The 17,363-nt window shown below is 39.2% G+C and overlaps 1 protein-coding gene across 4 annotated transcripts in view; it reads left to right on the top strand.

The window, feature by feature from the left end:
• The window catches only part of SLC4A8 (solute carrier family 4 member 8), a 104,436-nt gene that overhangs the window by 84,709 nt on the left and 2,364 nt on the right, over nt 1–17,363 (top strand). For all 4 annotated transcript variants that reach the window (XM_070740702.1, XM_070740701.1, XM_070740699.1 and 1 more), the window contains 8 exons: nt 1,120–1,233; nt 2,491–2,652; nt 4,236–4,487; nt 8,689–8,757; nt 9,614–9,787; nt 11,170–11,307; nt 13,632–13,741; nt 15,371–15,474. In XM_070740702.1, the coding sequence (XP_070596803.1) occupies nt 1,120–1,233; nt 2,491–2,652; nt 4,236–4,487; nt 8,689–8,757; nt 9,614–9,787; nt 11,170–11,307; nt 13,632–13,741; nt 15,371–15,458 (1,107 nt within the window). In that variant the 3' untranslated portion in view covers nt 15,459–15,474. The remainder of the gene's footprint in view (nt 1–1,119; nt 1,234–2,490; nt 2,653–4,235; nt 4,488–8,688; nt 8,758–9,613; nt 9,788–11,169; nt 11,308–13,631; nt 13,742–15,370; nt 15,475–17,363) is intronic.

Here is a 17,363-nt window from a genome sequence, read left to right as displayed (position 1 = left end):
CCCCTCAGTGTGGATCTGCCCTCCGGGCCTTGACTTTGACACCCCTGTCTTAAAGTAAGTCCTAATGAAGTTTCTCAACCTGTGCTCGATTGACATTTTGCCTTCCACCAGTGAAGCTCTAGGTAACTTTTGGTAATTGTTTGGTCATGTCTTGGAGTTCCTTGGTAATCCAAAGTACTCTATAAGATCCACACCCACAGAGATTCTCCACAGGTGCAGTTAAGTCCAGCACCCCCTTCACCTACTTATTCCAAGCCACAGTAAGGGCCTTGGCCAAAACACACGCCAGATTTTTGGGGACAAACACCAAGCTCCCTCTAAAACCATCAGATGCCTGAGTTAGGCAGATCCCTAGACTTATATTCATAAATCTTGGGACAGACTGATTAAAATGATATTATTTGGTTAGCTTCAAATTAAACAATAACTCTGTTTGATAAACCACAAATAGACTTACCATCCATAGTGCCTAAGCCAAAATCGAAAATTAACTTCACTGTGCTTTAATCTAATGTGTGAACCAGACCAGGACAACACTACGTCAAATTCTGTATGTGCTTAACAGATTGAAAATATCAGACACTTGCAATTGCTGAGATGGATCAGTGTCAGGCCCTCTCTACTAAATCTTCCCTTCAGCAATGGGTGGGAAGAGGTTGGAAGAGAAGAACAGATGATGTTCGACTAGACTTGTTTGAGAGATGGCTCCTTTTGAATAATGAAAACAAAAGATATAATTTTTAGAAGTAACGTTTCTGAAATGTCTTCCTGCCTTTTCCTGTGTTCCAAATTTTTCAAAACAGCTCATATGATGTCCAAGTTGAATAGAAGATCTATTGAACAAGATCTTGAACAAGATATTGAACAAAGCCATTTTTTGTTGCGTTGCACAAGCACCAAAATTTCATTATATTTATTTTCAAATTTGAGGAGCAATTATTCATCAGGTGGACAGTGCATCTATTCAATATCCAGCAGGTGTCATGGTTGGCAATATGAATATCATATATCCAACACTTCATTTATCTGGAACTGATTATTTAGGTACATAGATCAAGTCTTATGCATCCTAACCCTAACCCTATAGAGACTTGTCTGTTCTCTCCCCCCCCCCTTTAGATACGCTACGTGATGGGTGATTTTGCTATTTTTATAACCATCGTTGTCACAGTCCTCATTGACTACTTCACTGGAATTCCATCACCAAAACTGAAAGTCCCAGGTGTCTTCAAGGTAGGTATCCTTTAAGTGTAGGTAGTGGTATGTGGAAAATAATCCTTGCCCGAGTAACCTTTTGCCTTTGATGATTTCTCATATCCTTTAGGGAGGAAGGGAGGATGTCACACTTTGTAGTTAATTGTGTCTGGGTGAAGGGCATTGAGGCTGCATGAATTGCTGAGTGGGAACTGAGATCCTTTTTATAACATTCGGGATATGCTGTATTTTGTTTCTGAAGTGGGAAAAGTACTTTGGAATGGGTGGGAATATAAATAGGATACAGACCTGAGATTCTTGAGTTGCATTTAGCTCCTAAAAGGCTAGAGTGCCCCAAAAGTGCCCAAAATAGACACAAGAACAGTTTTTTCCTCAAATGCCATCACTCTGCTAAACAAATAATTCCCCCAATACTGTCAAACTATTTATTAAGTCTGCACTACTATTACTACTATTTTTTTCTCATTATTCCTATCATCCATTTCCTCCCACTTATGAAGGTAGGACTGTAACTTGTTGCGTGTATTCTTAAGATTTTTATTAATATTGATTGTTTCCTGATTGCTTATTTGACCCCTATGACAATCATTAAGTGTTGTACCTCATGATTCTTGACAAATGTATCTTTTCTTTTATGTACACTTAGAGCATATGCACCAAAGACAAATTCCTTGTGTGTCCAATCACACTTGGACAATAAAAGAATTTATTATATATATTTTTTTAAAAAGTGGCATAAACTTGTTATTTTAAATGTGGTAATAGGAGAAAAAGGCTAACTTTAGAAGGAATGATCGAAATAAGGATATTTAATGTTTAAATTAAATTAAATTTCATTTTTAGTAGCCAGCCTCCCCTTTTTTATTCATTTAACTCCTCTTACTTTTTATAGTGAAATCTCTACCATGTTACTCAAAAGGTTCTGTGGGCTTGGTCCTAGAAAACTTGCATAACCAACATTTTAATTTCCTACCAAAGAGGAATCATAGGTTTACATTCACAATTGAGTGGAAATAGCAAGGCCCATGTTCATTCAGTGAAATGTGGGGAAGCAAAAAACCTCACATGCACATCCCTGTGCGGGATTTTGCTAGGTGCACAGATACAGGAAGCAAAATTCCACTCGATCCCACACTCATGCTCCAGAGCCGCAGAGCTGCACATAATTGGCCATTCTGGCAGCAGCCCAAACAAGCTAAAACAAGGGTGGGTGAAGGGCATGCAAACATGGCACAGTTCATTGTTGTATCTGTATGTTTCCTTTCCCCCCTGCAGCCAACAAATGATGACCGTGGATGGATCATTAGCCCAATAGGCCCCAATCCCTCGTGGACTGTGGTAGCAGCTATCATCCCAGCACTACTCTGCACTATACTTATATTTATGGACCAACAAATCACAGCAGTTATTGTGAACAGGAAAGAACATAAACTTAAGGTAATAGAGCAGCATGTCCAGGATAATTTGCCAAGCTTTTCTTTCTATGGTTGTCACATGAGAAATAAAATCACAATGGACCACCAGCATAATTCAGACTACAGTACATGGAATTTGGGTTTAAGTAAAATCAGCAGTTTGGGCTATTTTAAACAGGTTTTTATACAGTGACATAGTGAAATGCATCCCATTACAGCTATAATCCAGGGTGTATATACTGTATGGAGGGGAAGTGGTGGTGAGGGAACCCATAGCATATGGAATGGCAATCTCAAATTCCTGTGGAATAACTTGATTTCCAGTTTTCAGAAACCAGGTGAGCCAGATTTCCATTTCATGTGGCAAATAAGGCTGCAATCCTATATTGCTTGTGTGAAAATATATCGGGGTCTGCTGCATTTTTCAGATTGCTCTGATCTCGGCGGGAGGAATCAGTGTTGAAACGTTCCCAAATTCAAAAGTAATTTTGAAGGTTTTATACAGGAACATTGCTGTGAAAGTGGAAGAGATATGGTTCTGCTCTACTTAACGTTTGCTTCTAGGCTGACCAAAAACCGAGGGAAAAATTTAAGCAGCCTAGAGCTTGGCATAAAAGGAAAATGTAATAATAAAAGTGCCTCTCTCCTACTCTTCCAGACTCCCATATCAGAATCTCTTAAGTTGATAGGAGATTTGGTAAACCAGCATGCCAGGCTGCTGCTTTAAAGTGGAAACAAATAAATCCATTGGTTTATGCTTTATAGTCTCTTTTGCTTGCCTCTTCCACCTCTGGCAAATGTGCGGTATATATACAAGGATCAGCATAGGAAAAAACAGCCAGTCAAAACAAATCCTGAAGGAAAAAAGAATAAGAAATCCCAATACAGATTCATGTTGATGATTGTTTAGTAATGTAAAAGATGGACCATTAGAACAAAAGGAGAATTTCTGGCTCTATCCCTAACCATTCCATATATGAGCAGAATATTCCTGCCTAATTTCTGGAAAGCTCAAGCCAGTCCTGAAAATATTGAATTTCAAAGATTTATCAATATGATGTAGCTTCCAGTAGTGCATGATTGTCACTATTTAGTGAGTTGCACTTCTGCTCATCACAAACGCACACATACAATTTTAAAATCTTTCCTATAGTCAGAGCCAAAGTGGGAGAATAAATAAATCAGGAAAGAGATCTGATAAAGACCCTGTTCACAAACATAAAAAGCCTTGGAAACCGCAATTAGCCCTTATAACTAGTTAAATGTGTGTGAAGCATCTTAGTTAAAAGTCCTTATTCCATACCATGATTCCCTAGTTCTCAACCATATGAAGAAAAATTGAGCAACACATGTGAAGAAAAGTTGAGTCATAGAAAAGTGTTCATAACCAATCTCAGTGCAGATTTATGTATTTTAAAACATGGAAGAATTTTGATTATAACAAATATGGATAAGTTACTTTTTTCCATTACCACCATCCAGAAATAAGGCACTAACTTTTGGTGATTCCTATAACCTTTTCTCTAGTATGTATCAGTGATTCATAGTGAATGATAACAGGGTTTCTTTTCAGTTGATCCCTACTAATGATTTCTGTTTTCACAGAAAGGAGGTGGTTACCATCTGGACCTTTTCGTGGTGGGCGTCATGCTTGGTGTGTGTTCAGTGATGGGGTTGCCTTGGTATGTTGCTGCCACCGTCCTTTCCATCAGTCACGTGAACAGTCTTAGACTTGAATCTACCATAGCAGCTCCTGGGGAGCAACCTAAATTCCTGGGCATAATTGAACAAAGAGCAACTGGAATGATGATCTTTTTACTAATGGGCCTCTCAGTCTTCATCACTGGTGTGTTAAAGGTAAAAGCATGGAAGAACATTCAAGGGTATGTCAGGGTAACCTCCTCTCCCTTTTTAAAATAGTCTTAGCTTTAATGGAGTTGGCTTGAGGCATTAATCTTATCCCATTCTGAAAGTGCATATCTTTAGTAGCATTTACCCAAAACTACCTTGACTTTCTCAAACCAAAGTCAGGAGAAGAGAAGGGATCTTGGAGTCCCAGTGGTCAACCTTTTAAATATGAGCCAGCAGTATGTAGCAGCTGCCAAAAAAGCCAACACAGTTCTAGGTTGCATTAACGGATAGAATCAAGATCACGTGAAGTGTTAATACCACTTTATAAGGCCTTGGTTAGGCCACATTTGGAATACTGCATTCAGTTTTGATCACCATGATGCAAAAAGGATGTTGAGATGTTGAGTGCAGAGTAGAGCAACAAAGATGATTAAGAGACTGGAGGCTAAAACATTTGAAGAACGTTTGCACAAACTGAATATGTCTAGTTTAATGAAAAGAAAGACCAGGGGAAACATGATAGCAATGTTCCAATATGTCAGGGATTGCCACAAAGAAGAGGGAGTCAGGCTATTCTCCAAAGCAGTGTTTTTCAACCAGTGTGCCGTGGCACACTAGTGTGCCGCGAGACATGGTCAGGTGTGCCGCGAAGCTCAGAGAAAGAAAACAAGAGAGAGAGAAAGAAAGAAAGAAAACAAGAGAGAAAGAAAGAAAGAGAGGGAAAGAAAGAGAAAGAGAACAAGAGAGAGAGAGAAAAAGAGGGAGGGAAGGTGGGAGAGAGAAAGACATAGAGGGAGGTAGGGAGGGAGAGAAAAAGAGAGCAAAAAAAGAGGAAAGAAGGAAGAGAGAAAGAAGGGATGGAGAGAGAAAAAAAGAGGAAGGGAGAGAAAGAGGGAGAGAGAAATAGAGCAAAAGGGAGGAAGAGAGAGAATTTTTTTGTCCAATATTTTTTTAGCCGCCCCCCCCCCCTCAATGTGCCCCATGGTTTTGTAAATGTAAAAAATGTGCCGCGGCTCAAAAAAGGTTGAAAATCACTGCTCCAAAGCATCTGAGGGTAGAAGAAGAAGCAGTGTGTGGAAACTAATCAAGGAGAGAAGCAACTTAGAACTATGGAGAAATTTCCTTGACAGTTAGAACAATTAATCAGTGGAACAGCTTGCCTCCAGAAATTGTGAATGCTCCAACACTACAAGTTTTTAAGAAGTTATTGGATAACCATTTGTCTGAAGTAGTGTAGGGTTTCTGGACTAGAAGACCTCCAAGGTCCCTTCCAACTCTGTTATTGTTGTTGTTATTGTTTTTTTTAAAATAATAATAATAATAATAATAATAATAATAATAATAATTATTATTATTATTATTATTATTATTAAGATTTGATGCCTATTTAAAGAAATGGGCCTTAGACCTTTTGAGACCCCACCCCCAAAGACATTTCCCCTCCCTGCCATTCAGATTGGGTATCTGATATTCCTTGTATACACAAACGGTAAAGATACATCTTTCTGCATCATTTCCCAGAACAGTGAGCAAATTCTGCCCGTGGAATTGCAAGACGATAGAGTTAATAACTGCTTCCCACAATTGGCTTTAAAGCAGGGTTAAAGAAAGGAACAGGAAGTAAGTGGTGGGATGATTACATTTCAGGTTGGGCCACACTAGCTAATCATGTCGGTCAGTGACACCGGCTGCTCCCATTGACTTTGCTTATTGTAAAGCCAGCTGGTAAGGTGATCACAAGTTCTCAGGACACTGCAAGCATTGGAAATACATACCAGTTTCCAAGTGCCTGAATGTTGATTGTGGGAATGCTGTGATGATTCTAGATATGAGGACCGACAACAATTCACTTTTTAAATGTTGTTGTAATTTTGAATGGTCACTAAATAAATGGCTGTAACTTGAGGACTATCCGTATTTCTCAGTAAACTTCCACGGCCAGAGAAATCTGCAACGTTAATGTATGATTTTTTTCCTGTATTCAATTCCAAAATAAAATGTGTAAATGCAACACTGTATCCCATGGCACAGATTAAAGGCAGATTTGATACTAAAGTTAACTTTAATAGTTTAATACTTTACAAGATTTGTATACCGCCCAACTTCAGTGGATTCTGGGCGGCTAACAACATATAAAAAACAATATGAAAAGTTTCAATATCATAAAATGTAAAAAAACCTCCTCCAGTTTAATAAACTCTATTAATAACTCTCAAACATTCAGTCATTCATTCATGGTCCCAGGCCCTCCAGAAAAGCAAGGTCTTAATGGCTTTCCAGAAGGCAAGTAGGGATGGTGCGAATCTCCACAGGCAATTGGTTCCAAACTGTCGGAGCTACCACAGAGAAGGCTCTTCTCCACGATTCTGCCAACCGACATTGTTTGGCAGACGGGACCTGGAGAAGGCCAACTCTGTAGTCCCTTATTGGTCGCAGGGACGTATAAGGTAATAGATGGGCCCATAAGTAGTCTGGTCCAAAGCCATGTAGAGCTTTAAAGGTGATAACCAACACCTTGAATTGCATCCGGAGGCCAACTGGTAGCCAATGCAGCTCATGGAGAGTTGAAGTTATTTGGGTGTACCTTGGTACTCCTACTATGGCTCACACGGCTGCATTTTGAACCAGCTGTATCGAACGCCGCTGAGAGGTCAAGAAGCACCAGGATAGAGGAATGACCCCTATCCCAGGCACACTAGAGACCATCCATCAGCATGACCAAAGAGGTTTCAGTGTTGTAACTGCGTCTGAAGCCAGAGTGAAATGGGTCTAGACAATCCGCTTCATCCAAGGACCGCAGAAGTTGGAGCACCACCACAAAGGGCAGGTTGGAGACAGGGCGGTAGTTGTTTAATGAGGCGGGATCCAGGGAAGGCTTCTTGAGGAGGGGCCTCACAACCACTTCCTTTAGCGGTTGTGGGGAGGACCTCTTACTCAAGGAGGCATTGATTAACACCTGGAGCCAGCCTTGTGTCACCTCCCTGCTGGCCGAGACCAGCCAGGAGAGGGACGGGTCCAATAAACAAGTGGTGGCATTGATTGCTCCCATGTCCTTGCCCACTTCATCCGGGGTCACAGGATCAAACTCGTCCCACACAACAGGACTAAGACTTGCCCCAGTCATCTCGGTTAACCCATTGGATGTAAAGATCAAGAATGACTATTCATTCAAAATAAAAGCTATCGTAATGGTTCATAAACACGACCCTTGGTGTTTAAACATAATACCTTATTCCATACATTTGGAATGGTAGCATGGAGAGTAAATCAGATCCCCTTTTCTCCTTCTCTAAAAACTAATTCAGAACTCTGTGAGTGCAGAAATCTACTAAACCAGTGGCCCCCACCCCCAAACTTTTGGGTGCCAGGGACCTGTTCCATGGAGGGAGATTTTTTCGTAGACCCGGGAGGAAAGGGTGTGGTTTTGCACACTGCTTGCATTCCATGTGTAGGCGGATGGGGGCTCGTTCGCTTGCGCAGACTGGTTCCTGGTGGGTTAGAAATCTATGCACTAAACTTCCCCTGTTAAGTGTCCATCAAGCTCCTGTCTAAAACCCTCAAGACAGGACAATACACTGCTGTTCATGACCTTTGCAGGCCCCTTAGAGTTGTACTCTTGTGTGGTTGTGCCTCTTTTCATCAAGTAGAAAGGTTACATTTCCATGTGGTTTTTCAAAGGCCAAAAACAATAACAGTTTGGTAGCCAAAACTGTTATTAATTTTCCCCAGTAAGGTTAACAGTGATTGGATAGTGGTGTTTTTTTAAAAAAGAAGTCATATCAGTGAGAAGCTATACAAGTAGTCCTCGACTTTCGACCACAATGTCTGTTGCTAAATGAGACAGCCCTGTTTTATGACCTTTACCACAGTTAAGTGGGTAACATAGTTGTTAAGTGAATCTGGCTCCCCCATTGACTTTGCTTGTCACACAGAACATGATCAAATGACCTTGGGAATATGAGCCAGTTGCCAAGTGGCTGGATTTTGATCACGTGGCCATGGGAATGCTACAACAGTTGTAAGTGTGAAAAATTGTTATAAGTCACTTTTTCCAGTGTTGTTGTAACTTCAAATGGTCACTAAACTGTTATAAGTCGAGGGCTACCTGTACTTTTAAACAATATAGTATTATTTTTTAGTTATAAAGAATTTCGTGATTATACCTAAACTCCATCTCATGCAGTTCTTATGTTCTTTTTCTTTTTAGTTTATACCTATGCCTGTTCTCTATGGATTGTTTTTATACATGGGTGTTTCTTCTCTGAACGGAATACAGGTATTTATATATTTTTACATGAGCACAGCAAGGAGGTCTGGGCCTTTAAATAGTTAATGTTTGTGGGGAGACTTTGTAAGTGGCAGGGATATCAAAAGATTGAGAAAAGCACTTCGCATTTTGAACAGAGAAAACATGTATTCCACCAGATTTGCCATAGTAAAAAAATAGTCAGTCATGTCTGATTCTAAGGCACAGTGTTTATCTCAATGTCTTGGCTGAGGGGGGGGGGGGGGCAGCATGATCTAAGCTTTTAGGTTTTTACACTATTTTTGTAATTGTGATTATTGTTAGCTGCCCAGAGTCCTGTTGGAATGGGGCGGCATATAAATTTAAAAAACAAATAAATAAATAATAATAAATGAATAAGAGCAGTGTTTCTTAACCTTGACAACTTCAAGATGGGTGAGTTTTCAGGATTCCCCAGCCAGTTGAAGTTTATATATCTTAATATTGCGAGGTTGAGAAATATACTGTTTAAAAGTATATGAGATAAAGAATTTCTGGGAAACCACACAAACCAATTTTATCAAAGTGTTTTTTTGGCCATGGGTGGAAATATATATGATTCCTGTTCATAGGATGCAGATTTAAAGAATTAAGGTTAATGGCTTTTGTATTGCTGGCTAAAGCTCTTGTGTGAAAAATGCTCTTAACCCACGTACAAGGTTGAGCGATTATTTCATTAGGGTAGCACATCCATAAAAGTGTTAGTTGTACAACCCTGCCTTGCCTTCCCAGCCATCATGAGCAATTCCAGGATGCTTGGTTGGACCAATATGATTTCTAGAATGCCTACCCTACCAATTGCATCTTTTTAAACACATGCTTTGTTTTTGTTGTTCTGTTTCCCTAGTTTTTTGATCGCCTGAAGTTAATGGCAATGCCCAGCAAACATCAGCCTGATTTCATTTACCTGCGACATGTTCCTCTGAGGAAAGTGTATCTCTTCACGGTGATCCAGCTGACCTGCCTGATCATTCTGTGGGTTGTCAAGGCGTCTCCCGCAGCCATTATCTTTCCCATGATGGTAAAAACACTTAAGCTGAAGTGTCCATCTCTGTCATAAGGGCATGGGGAGGAGATTCAGAATTGTATCTCGAAGGCATTAACCTGGGATCTGGTATGACATTTCCCAATTTTGAGAAGACCTGGTTTTGCTGAGAATGCTGAGTTTAACAAATGGGCCGTTATTTATTTATTTATTTATTTATTTATTCATTCATTCATTCATTCATTCATTCATTCATTCATTCATTCATTCACTTACTTACTTACTTAGTTAGTCAAACTCATATTAGATAATACATTTAAGTATAAACATAATTTGAATACATGAAATGAATAAAGGAAACATTAGGACAGGGATGGTAGGCATGCTGGTGCACTTATGCACGCCCCTTACAGACCTCTTAGGAATGGGGTGAGGTCAACAGTAGACAGTCTAAGGTTAAAGCTTTAGGGGTTCGGGAAGAAACCACAGAGTCAGGTAGTGCATTTCTGGCATTGATCACTCTGTTGCTGAAATCGTATTTTCTGCCATTGAGTTTGAAGTGGTTCACTTTAACTATGTATCTGTTATGTACTCTTGTTGTTGTGGTTGCAGCGGAAGTAGTCATTGACAGATAGGACATTGTAGCGGATAATATTATGAACTACGCTTAGGTCATACCAAAGGCAACGTAGTTCTAAGTTGCTAGGCCCATAATGTCAAGTCTAGTAGGATAAGGTATGCCGTTGTGAGCACTGTAGAACTCTTTTCATATATTATATTATGTTATATTTTGTTACGTTATATTATATTATATAATAACAATAACAATAACAACAACAATAGTAGTAGTAGTAGTTATATATTATTCATATATCACAAGTGACAATAGTTTATTTATTTATTCATGTGAGAATAATAATTTTAGTAGTCCAGGATAATAAAAAGGGAGAAAAAATTTTCTTATTGGTTTGAGCAGTATCAGAAAAGATCCATGGTTGTGTTTATTTAACAATGGGAGAACAACAGCCTCAGAATTAGCATAAAAGCAAACATGGAGAGGGGATAGACAGACAGACAGACAGACAGACAGACAGACAGACAGACAGACAGATTGCCCTAATGAAAACTTTTGGAAAAAGAGACCTTGATGATGTGTGACTTGCTTTCTGGTTCTCTCGCTTTCAATTTATTTTCTATGGTGCTTGTTATCTACTTTGCTCATTTCCAGTGAATTCTGCTGTCATCTCAGGAATGTTACTCTTTTATTAAGTGTTGTACCACATGATTCTTGACAAATGTATATTTTATTTTATGTACGTTGAGAGCATATGCACCAAGACAAATTCCTTGTGTGTCCAATCACACTTGGCCAATAAAAATTCTATTCTATTCCCTTTTTCTTTTTCTCCCTTCCAAAGGTTTTAGCACTGGTCTTCATCCGGAAACTCATGGATTTATGCTTTTCAAAACGGGAACTCAGCTGGCTTGATGACCTCATGCCAGAAAGCAAGAAGAAAACATTAGATGATGCTATCCTAAATGCAAACCAAGAAAATGTGAGTAGGTTTAAGTACACATACAGCGAGTCCTCTACTTGGCAGTAGTTTGTTTAGTGACTGTTCAAAGTTACAACAGCACTGGAAAAAAATGACTTACAACGTTTTACAAAATGACTTACAAACATTTTCCACGTTTGTGTCCATTGCAGCATTTTCATGATCATGTGATAAAAATTCACTTAACTGTCTCTCTTAGCCACATAAATTTTAGCTCAGTTGTGGCTTAGTACCAAGATGTATGTGTATGTTGAGTGTCTATGTTTGAAATTAAGTGTACTTCTGCAGAATTGAAAGCATGGGTCTTTAGTGAGCTATTTTTAAATTTTTCCTTTGCTTTGGAGCTAAATGATTTTCCTGTCTCTTCTCACTGATCTTTTTCAACATCTTTTATCCTTTTTGGATAAAGTTGAATAGTTTGTTGTCTTTACACAGTCTGGAATTCTGAAGAAAAAAAGATACTATTTATTTTTATCCTGCTTTTATTATTTTCACAAATAAGTCAAGGCAGTGAACATACCTAATACTCCTTTCTTCTATTTCCTCCATAACAATAACTCTGGGAGTTGGGCTGGGACGAGAGAGAGATTGGCTCAAACTGTCCTAAGACAGGGCTAGAAGTCCCAGTGTCCCAGTATGTAGTATGGTGTTTTAACCACTATGGCAAACTGGTTGTCCTAATTTTTCAACATAAATATGTGGTCCATTTAATTCTTTGCATAAATGCAGACAGAATAGGCATGGCAATTATAGATCTAATCCTGATTGTCCCTTCCAAGGTTTCACCCACGCTTTCCCCTAACTTCAGCTTGCTTTGTCCTCATGATATTGTTTACGTCTCATCCTCAGCCAATAACTGATGTTTTCTTTTTTTCATGACACAGTTGTGGCTGTATGTGTGTTCAGGCTACTGGTGAAATCTACTCACCTTCCCTACTGGTTTGGAAGCTCTTGCTCCGCCCACTCATGCTCTTGCTCTAGTCATGTGCGCAGGCTTTTTCGCCTGCACTTTGCTTGCACACAGCTTTTTCACTCTCTATGCGCAAGCACAGATGGTAAAAAACAAGAAAATGGCGACATCCTGGAGGGTGGGCAGAGCCTTGCGCTGCTGTCGCTCCCAGTTCTCAGAACCACCAATGGGCGTCGCTACCAATACAATCAGACCGGGCCAAACCGGGAGCATTTCACCCCTGGTTCTAGCCCTTCACCAGGAACTGCATTGAATGATGCTGTAATCAGAAGCAGAAAACTGTCCAACATTCACATCATTTGCTTTCTGGCCAGTGCTTTTGGGAGAGTAAGTCAGATCTTATCTGGGCACCTTACTAACAATCACCACTATTGTAAAAGAGTGCAAGGTTGTTTTCATGCCTTGCTTCAATGCTGTCATGAGTGACCACTAGAGGGGAGCATTAGATCTTTCTTTAAAAACAAGATTGGCTTTCTCTCCAGAAATTTCACTAGGAAAAACAGGGTGTTTTTTTTAAGCAGAAAAGATTATCTGGCTAACAAAGGAGAGTACTTTCTGTTTTCAAGTTGTTTCTTTTGCATAGTTATTGCAGTTCTTTTTTCTTATGTGTCCATATCTTTTTTTCTATCGGGCTACTTCGTTTAAAACTTGTTTATTTATTTAGAAAATTTATACTGCCGCCTATTCGCACACGGTGACTCAAGGTGGCTTACACAAATATAAAAACATCATATATGAAAAATAGAACTAATAGAACAAAATAACAAAATAATAAATTAATAATAGCCCCTCCCCACCCCATTGACAACACATCACACAACCCAATTAACGGGCTTCATCTCGCTCTGGGTTCCCCGGGTCCGCTGGCAGAACCAGGTCTTCAGCACCTTCCTAAAATGTGTTGCAGCCATTCTAATCTCTGGGGGAATGATGTTCCAGAGAAAGGGAGCCACCACAGGGAAGGCCCTTCTTCTGGGTCCCATCAGGTATATCTCCCTGGGGGATGGGTCCTGTAACATTCCATGCCTCCCCACTCTAATGGGTCTGGTACATGTGACCGGCAAGAGATGGTCCCTCAGATAACATGGTCCCAAGCCTTGAAAGGCTTTAAAGGTGATAACCAGCACATTGAATTGCACCCGGAAACAAATTGACAACCAATGCAGCTTCTGCAGGAGAGGTGATACATACGCATTGTCAGCAAATGTCATGAAAGTTGATAAATTATGTTAAATAAAATGGGGCAAACGTTATCCAAAGGGCAACCATTATCAGTTTGGGCATAGAAAACTTTGGTTGGTGTATGTGCAGATTATTTTATCACAATCTAAACCAGGATTTCTCTGTTAAAAAGGAATTTCCGACAACGAAAGAAGGTGGTACTGTAATTGAAATGTCTCCAGTGACTTCAAATTATTTGGCAGTTCCAGGAAGCTCAAAAAGTGTAGCAAAACCCAACATTAGGTAAAAAAAAGAAGCTAAAAGCAATTATCACATTGTTATTGTTTGTGCTGCTATTGCTATTTTAATTCTGCAATTGCTATTTTAATTCTCCCAGTAACCTCTTTGGGAAGAAAAAAGTGGAATACCCTTTGGCACATCATTTGAGTGGTATCAACTACTTTTAGAACTGCGCTTATATGCAGAGAGTAATGGCTCAATCGCTGGTATTTTTTTAAGAGTAGCACCTTAAAAAAATTCCAGCTTTGTAAATATGCACAGGGCCTAGTCAGGCTGTGTCCCACCTGCATGGGAAATGATATAGATTGTACCTGCTGGAATTTCTATTTCCAAAACTTGGTCCTTAAAAAGGACTGAGTTTGGGAATCTCCCCCTCCAAGATCTTTAAAAATGTGGCCTTATTTTGTGTGTTATAAAATATGGCCTTATTCCTTATTCAGCAATGACTGTTGCTACTACCCGTGTTTCCCTGAAAACAAGACCCTGTCTTATATGTTTTTAAACCTTGAAATAAGAGCTTGGCCTTATTGCCATGCACTCAAAAGCCTGATGGGGCTTATTATCAGGGGATGTTTTATTTTGGGGAAAATAGGGTTGTTGTTCAAAAATATAGCACCACCCGCACCAGTTAATATCACAATATGTGTGTGTGTGTCTGTCCTCCTTCCACGTAAGAATGCCTCGGGTAGTAGCATCAGCCACAACTCTCTCCACTTACCGTATTTTTCAGAGTATAAGACGCATCTTAGTTCTTGAGGAGGAAATTAGGGAAATTATCTGCTTATCAGGTATTCATCTGGCTAGAATCCTTAGTCTGGTCACCTTCAGCACATTATTTTATCCCCTGATCAAGGGTTTTAAAAAAATCTTTATTCTGAGAGTGTAATAATGAAAGAGCTTGCAAGCTTGATAGTCCTCGACTTACAACCATTTGTTTAGTGACCATCCAAAGTTACAACATCAGTGGGGAAAAAAATACTGACAATTGTTTGTTCGTGCTTGCAACCATTGCAGCATCCCCATGGTCATGTGATCAAAATTCAGATGCTTGGCAGCTGCCTCACATTTATGATGGCTGCCATGTCTGGTGGCCATTTTTTTGACTTTCTGACAAGGAATGTCAATATGGAAGCCAGATTCACTTAACAACCATGTTACTAATTTAAGAACTGCAATGATTCTCTTCATAACTGTGGCAAGAAAGGTGGTAAAATGGGACAAAACTCGCTCAACATCTGTCTCATTTAGCAACATAATTTTGGGGCTTAACTATGGTCGTAAACTGAGGACTGCCTATATCTAATGAGGGCAGTATACAACTAAGAAAGGGATAACAATATTAGAAAAATGGATGTGCTATTTCTTACCTCGACTCCCTTTATAGGGATACATATATGTATGAACTGTATTTGTTCATTGACAGAGAGCTTTTAATATTTAAACATTCTGGCATTCCACACTTCTGGTTTTAGAATTGCTATAATCATGGTTTCGTTCATGTGGTCACAGAAAAGAACCATTAAAATAGTCTGTGAATAATTCCTTCCTCATTTTAAGGCAGGGAAATCATCTCTAAATGATGAAAATAATTTTATAAATTAAGAAATTACCTTAACGAAAATGTTATTACAGGTCTGATCCTGCAGATATTAATATCTCAGAAGAAATGGCTAAAACGACTGTGTGGAAGACCCTCAGCATCAACACACAAAAACTCTGAAGTTAAGAGGAATAAGGTATGGAAATTTTCCACAGGAAAGCCTCAAATCACTACATGCAGTAGTCAAGAGATGACAATGTCACATAGATTGGTAATGAAATATCTGCAAAAACCCCACCAAGCTCCAAGAGCACCACAATCTTCCAAGAAAATTATATAAAGGGGATAAAGGCTGAAGTTGTAAGCTTCGTTCTAAGTTTTGATATTATGTTTGTGGAGATTTTTAATAATTTAAAACATAATATCAAACATAATATCAAAACTTCATTTGTCACTAACCAGAAAATATCAAACATCCTAAGAAACCCAAAAGACAAAATCCATCTCGAAAACCAAGGAATCTATGAAATACCATGCAAAACATGTGCAGCCACATACATTGGACAAACTAATTGCCATTGATTGATTGACTGTGTGTCTGTTTTTATATACATTGGGATTGTTATAAATTTATTAATTTTAAACTGTAATTAGATTGGTGGGCATTGGATTTGTTATTTGTTATTATGTACTGTTTTATTGTTCTTGTGAGCCGCCCCGAGTTTGCGGAGAGGGGCGGCATATAAATCCAATAAATCTAATCTAATCTAATCTAATTGAAGAATAAACGCACGCATTGCAGAACATAAAAATGCAGTCAAAAAAGAAGAAAAAACTTCCTCCCTTGTCCAGCACATTAAAAAAACAGGACATGAAATTGACTTCGAAAAAACTAAATTACTCTCCAAAACAGAACACGTATATAAAAGAATAACCATGGAAGCCATAGAGATAGAAAAACATCCCTTCAGCATGAATAAATGTGATGACACGTCCCGCCTACCAGAAATTTGGAAACCAGCCCTAAACAAAAAAACATATCATAATCATCACCATGTCAATCCTTCAACTAAATGTGATTCCACCAACCAATCAAATCATTAAAACATAGCCACCCAATCTACTTGCTACATTCAAACCAAATCTCCACCCCCACCACTATTTATAAGGAACAAATGGCAGTTGCAAACAAACTATATCTACAGGAGCACGAAGCTTACAACTTCAGCCTAATGATGGTGAATGTGATTTCACCAAAACGTCGCATAGACACTCAAAATATTACATGGGGCAAAACCCGAACTCAGAACAATCTACATACATATACCCGTGAAAATCTACGAAAACATGTATGTGTGAGTGTGTGTGTGTGTGTGTGTATCTATCTATCTATCTATCTATCTATCTATCTATCTATCTATCTATCTATCTATCTATCTATCTATCTATCTATCTATCTAACTATCTCCCAGTAAGGGTGTGGCTAGCTGATGAGGCCAGAACAAGGCCGAAATGGTACCATCCTAGTCTCTCTTAATTTTAAAATTTCAGCTAAATATATATACCGTATTTTTCGCTCTATAAGACGCACCTGCTGATAAGACGCACCTAGATTTTAGAGGAGGAAAATAGAACAAAAATATTTTGAGCCAAAAAGTAGCTATCACACATGAGCAAGTTCTTGCATCCATAATTCTATCCTTTCTATGTCTTCCTCCCTCTTTCCTCCCTCCCACTTTCCTTTCTATCTCTCCCTCCCTCTTTTCTTTCTATCTTTCCCTCCCTCTTTCCTTTCTATCTCTCCCTCCCTCTTTCCTCCCTCCCTTTTTCCTTTCTATCTCTCCCTCCCTCTTTCCTTTCTATCTTTCTTTCCCCCTGCCTTTCTCCAAGCCCTTCCTTTTCCCTCTCCCTAACTATCCCCTTCTCCCTCCTTTCTATCTCTCCCTCCCCCTTTCTCTCTCCCTTCCTTCATCTTTCATTCCCTCTCTCTCCATCCCTCTTCCTTTCTCTCTTCCTTCCTCCCTCTTTTTTGTTCTTTCTCTCTCCCTCCTTCCCTCCCTCTATGTCTTTCCCTCCCCCTTCTTC

The sequence above is a fragment of the Erythrolamprus reginae genome, chromosome 2 (assembly GCF_031021105.1).
Source record: "Erythrolamprus reginae isolate rEryReg1 chromosome 2, rEryReg1.hap1, whole genome shotgun sequence".
Taxonomy (NCBI): domain Eukaryota; kingdom Metazoa; phylum Chordata; class Lepidosauria; order Squamata; family Dipsadidae; genus Erythrolamprus; species Erythrolamprus reginae.
This window is presented reverse-complemented; position numbering and strand designations above follow the sequence as displayed.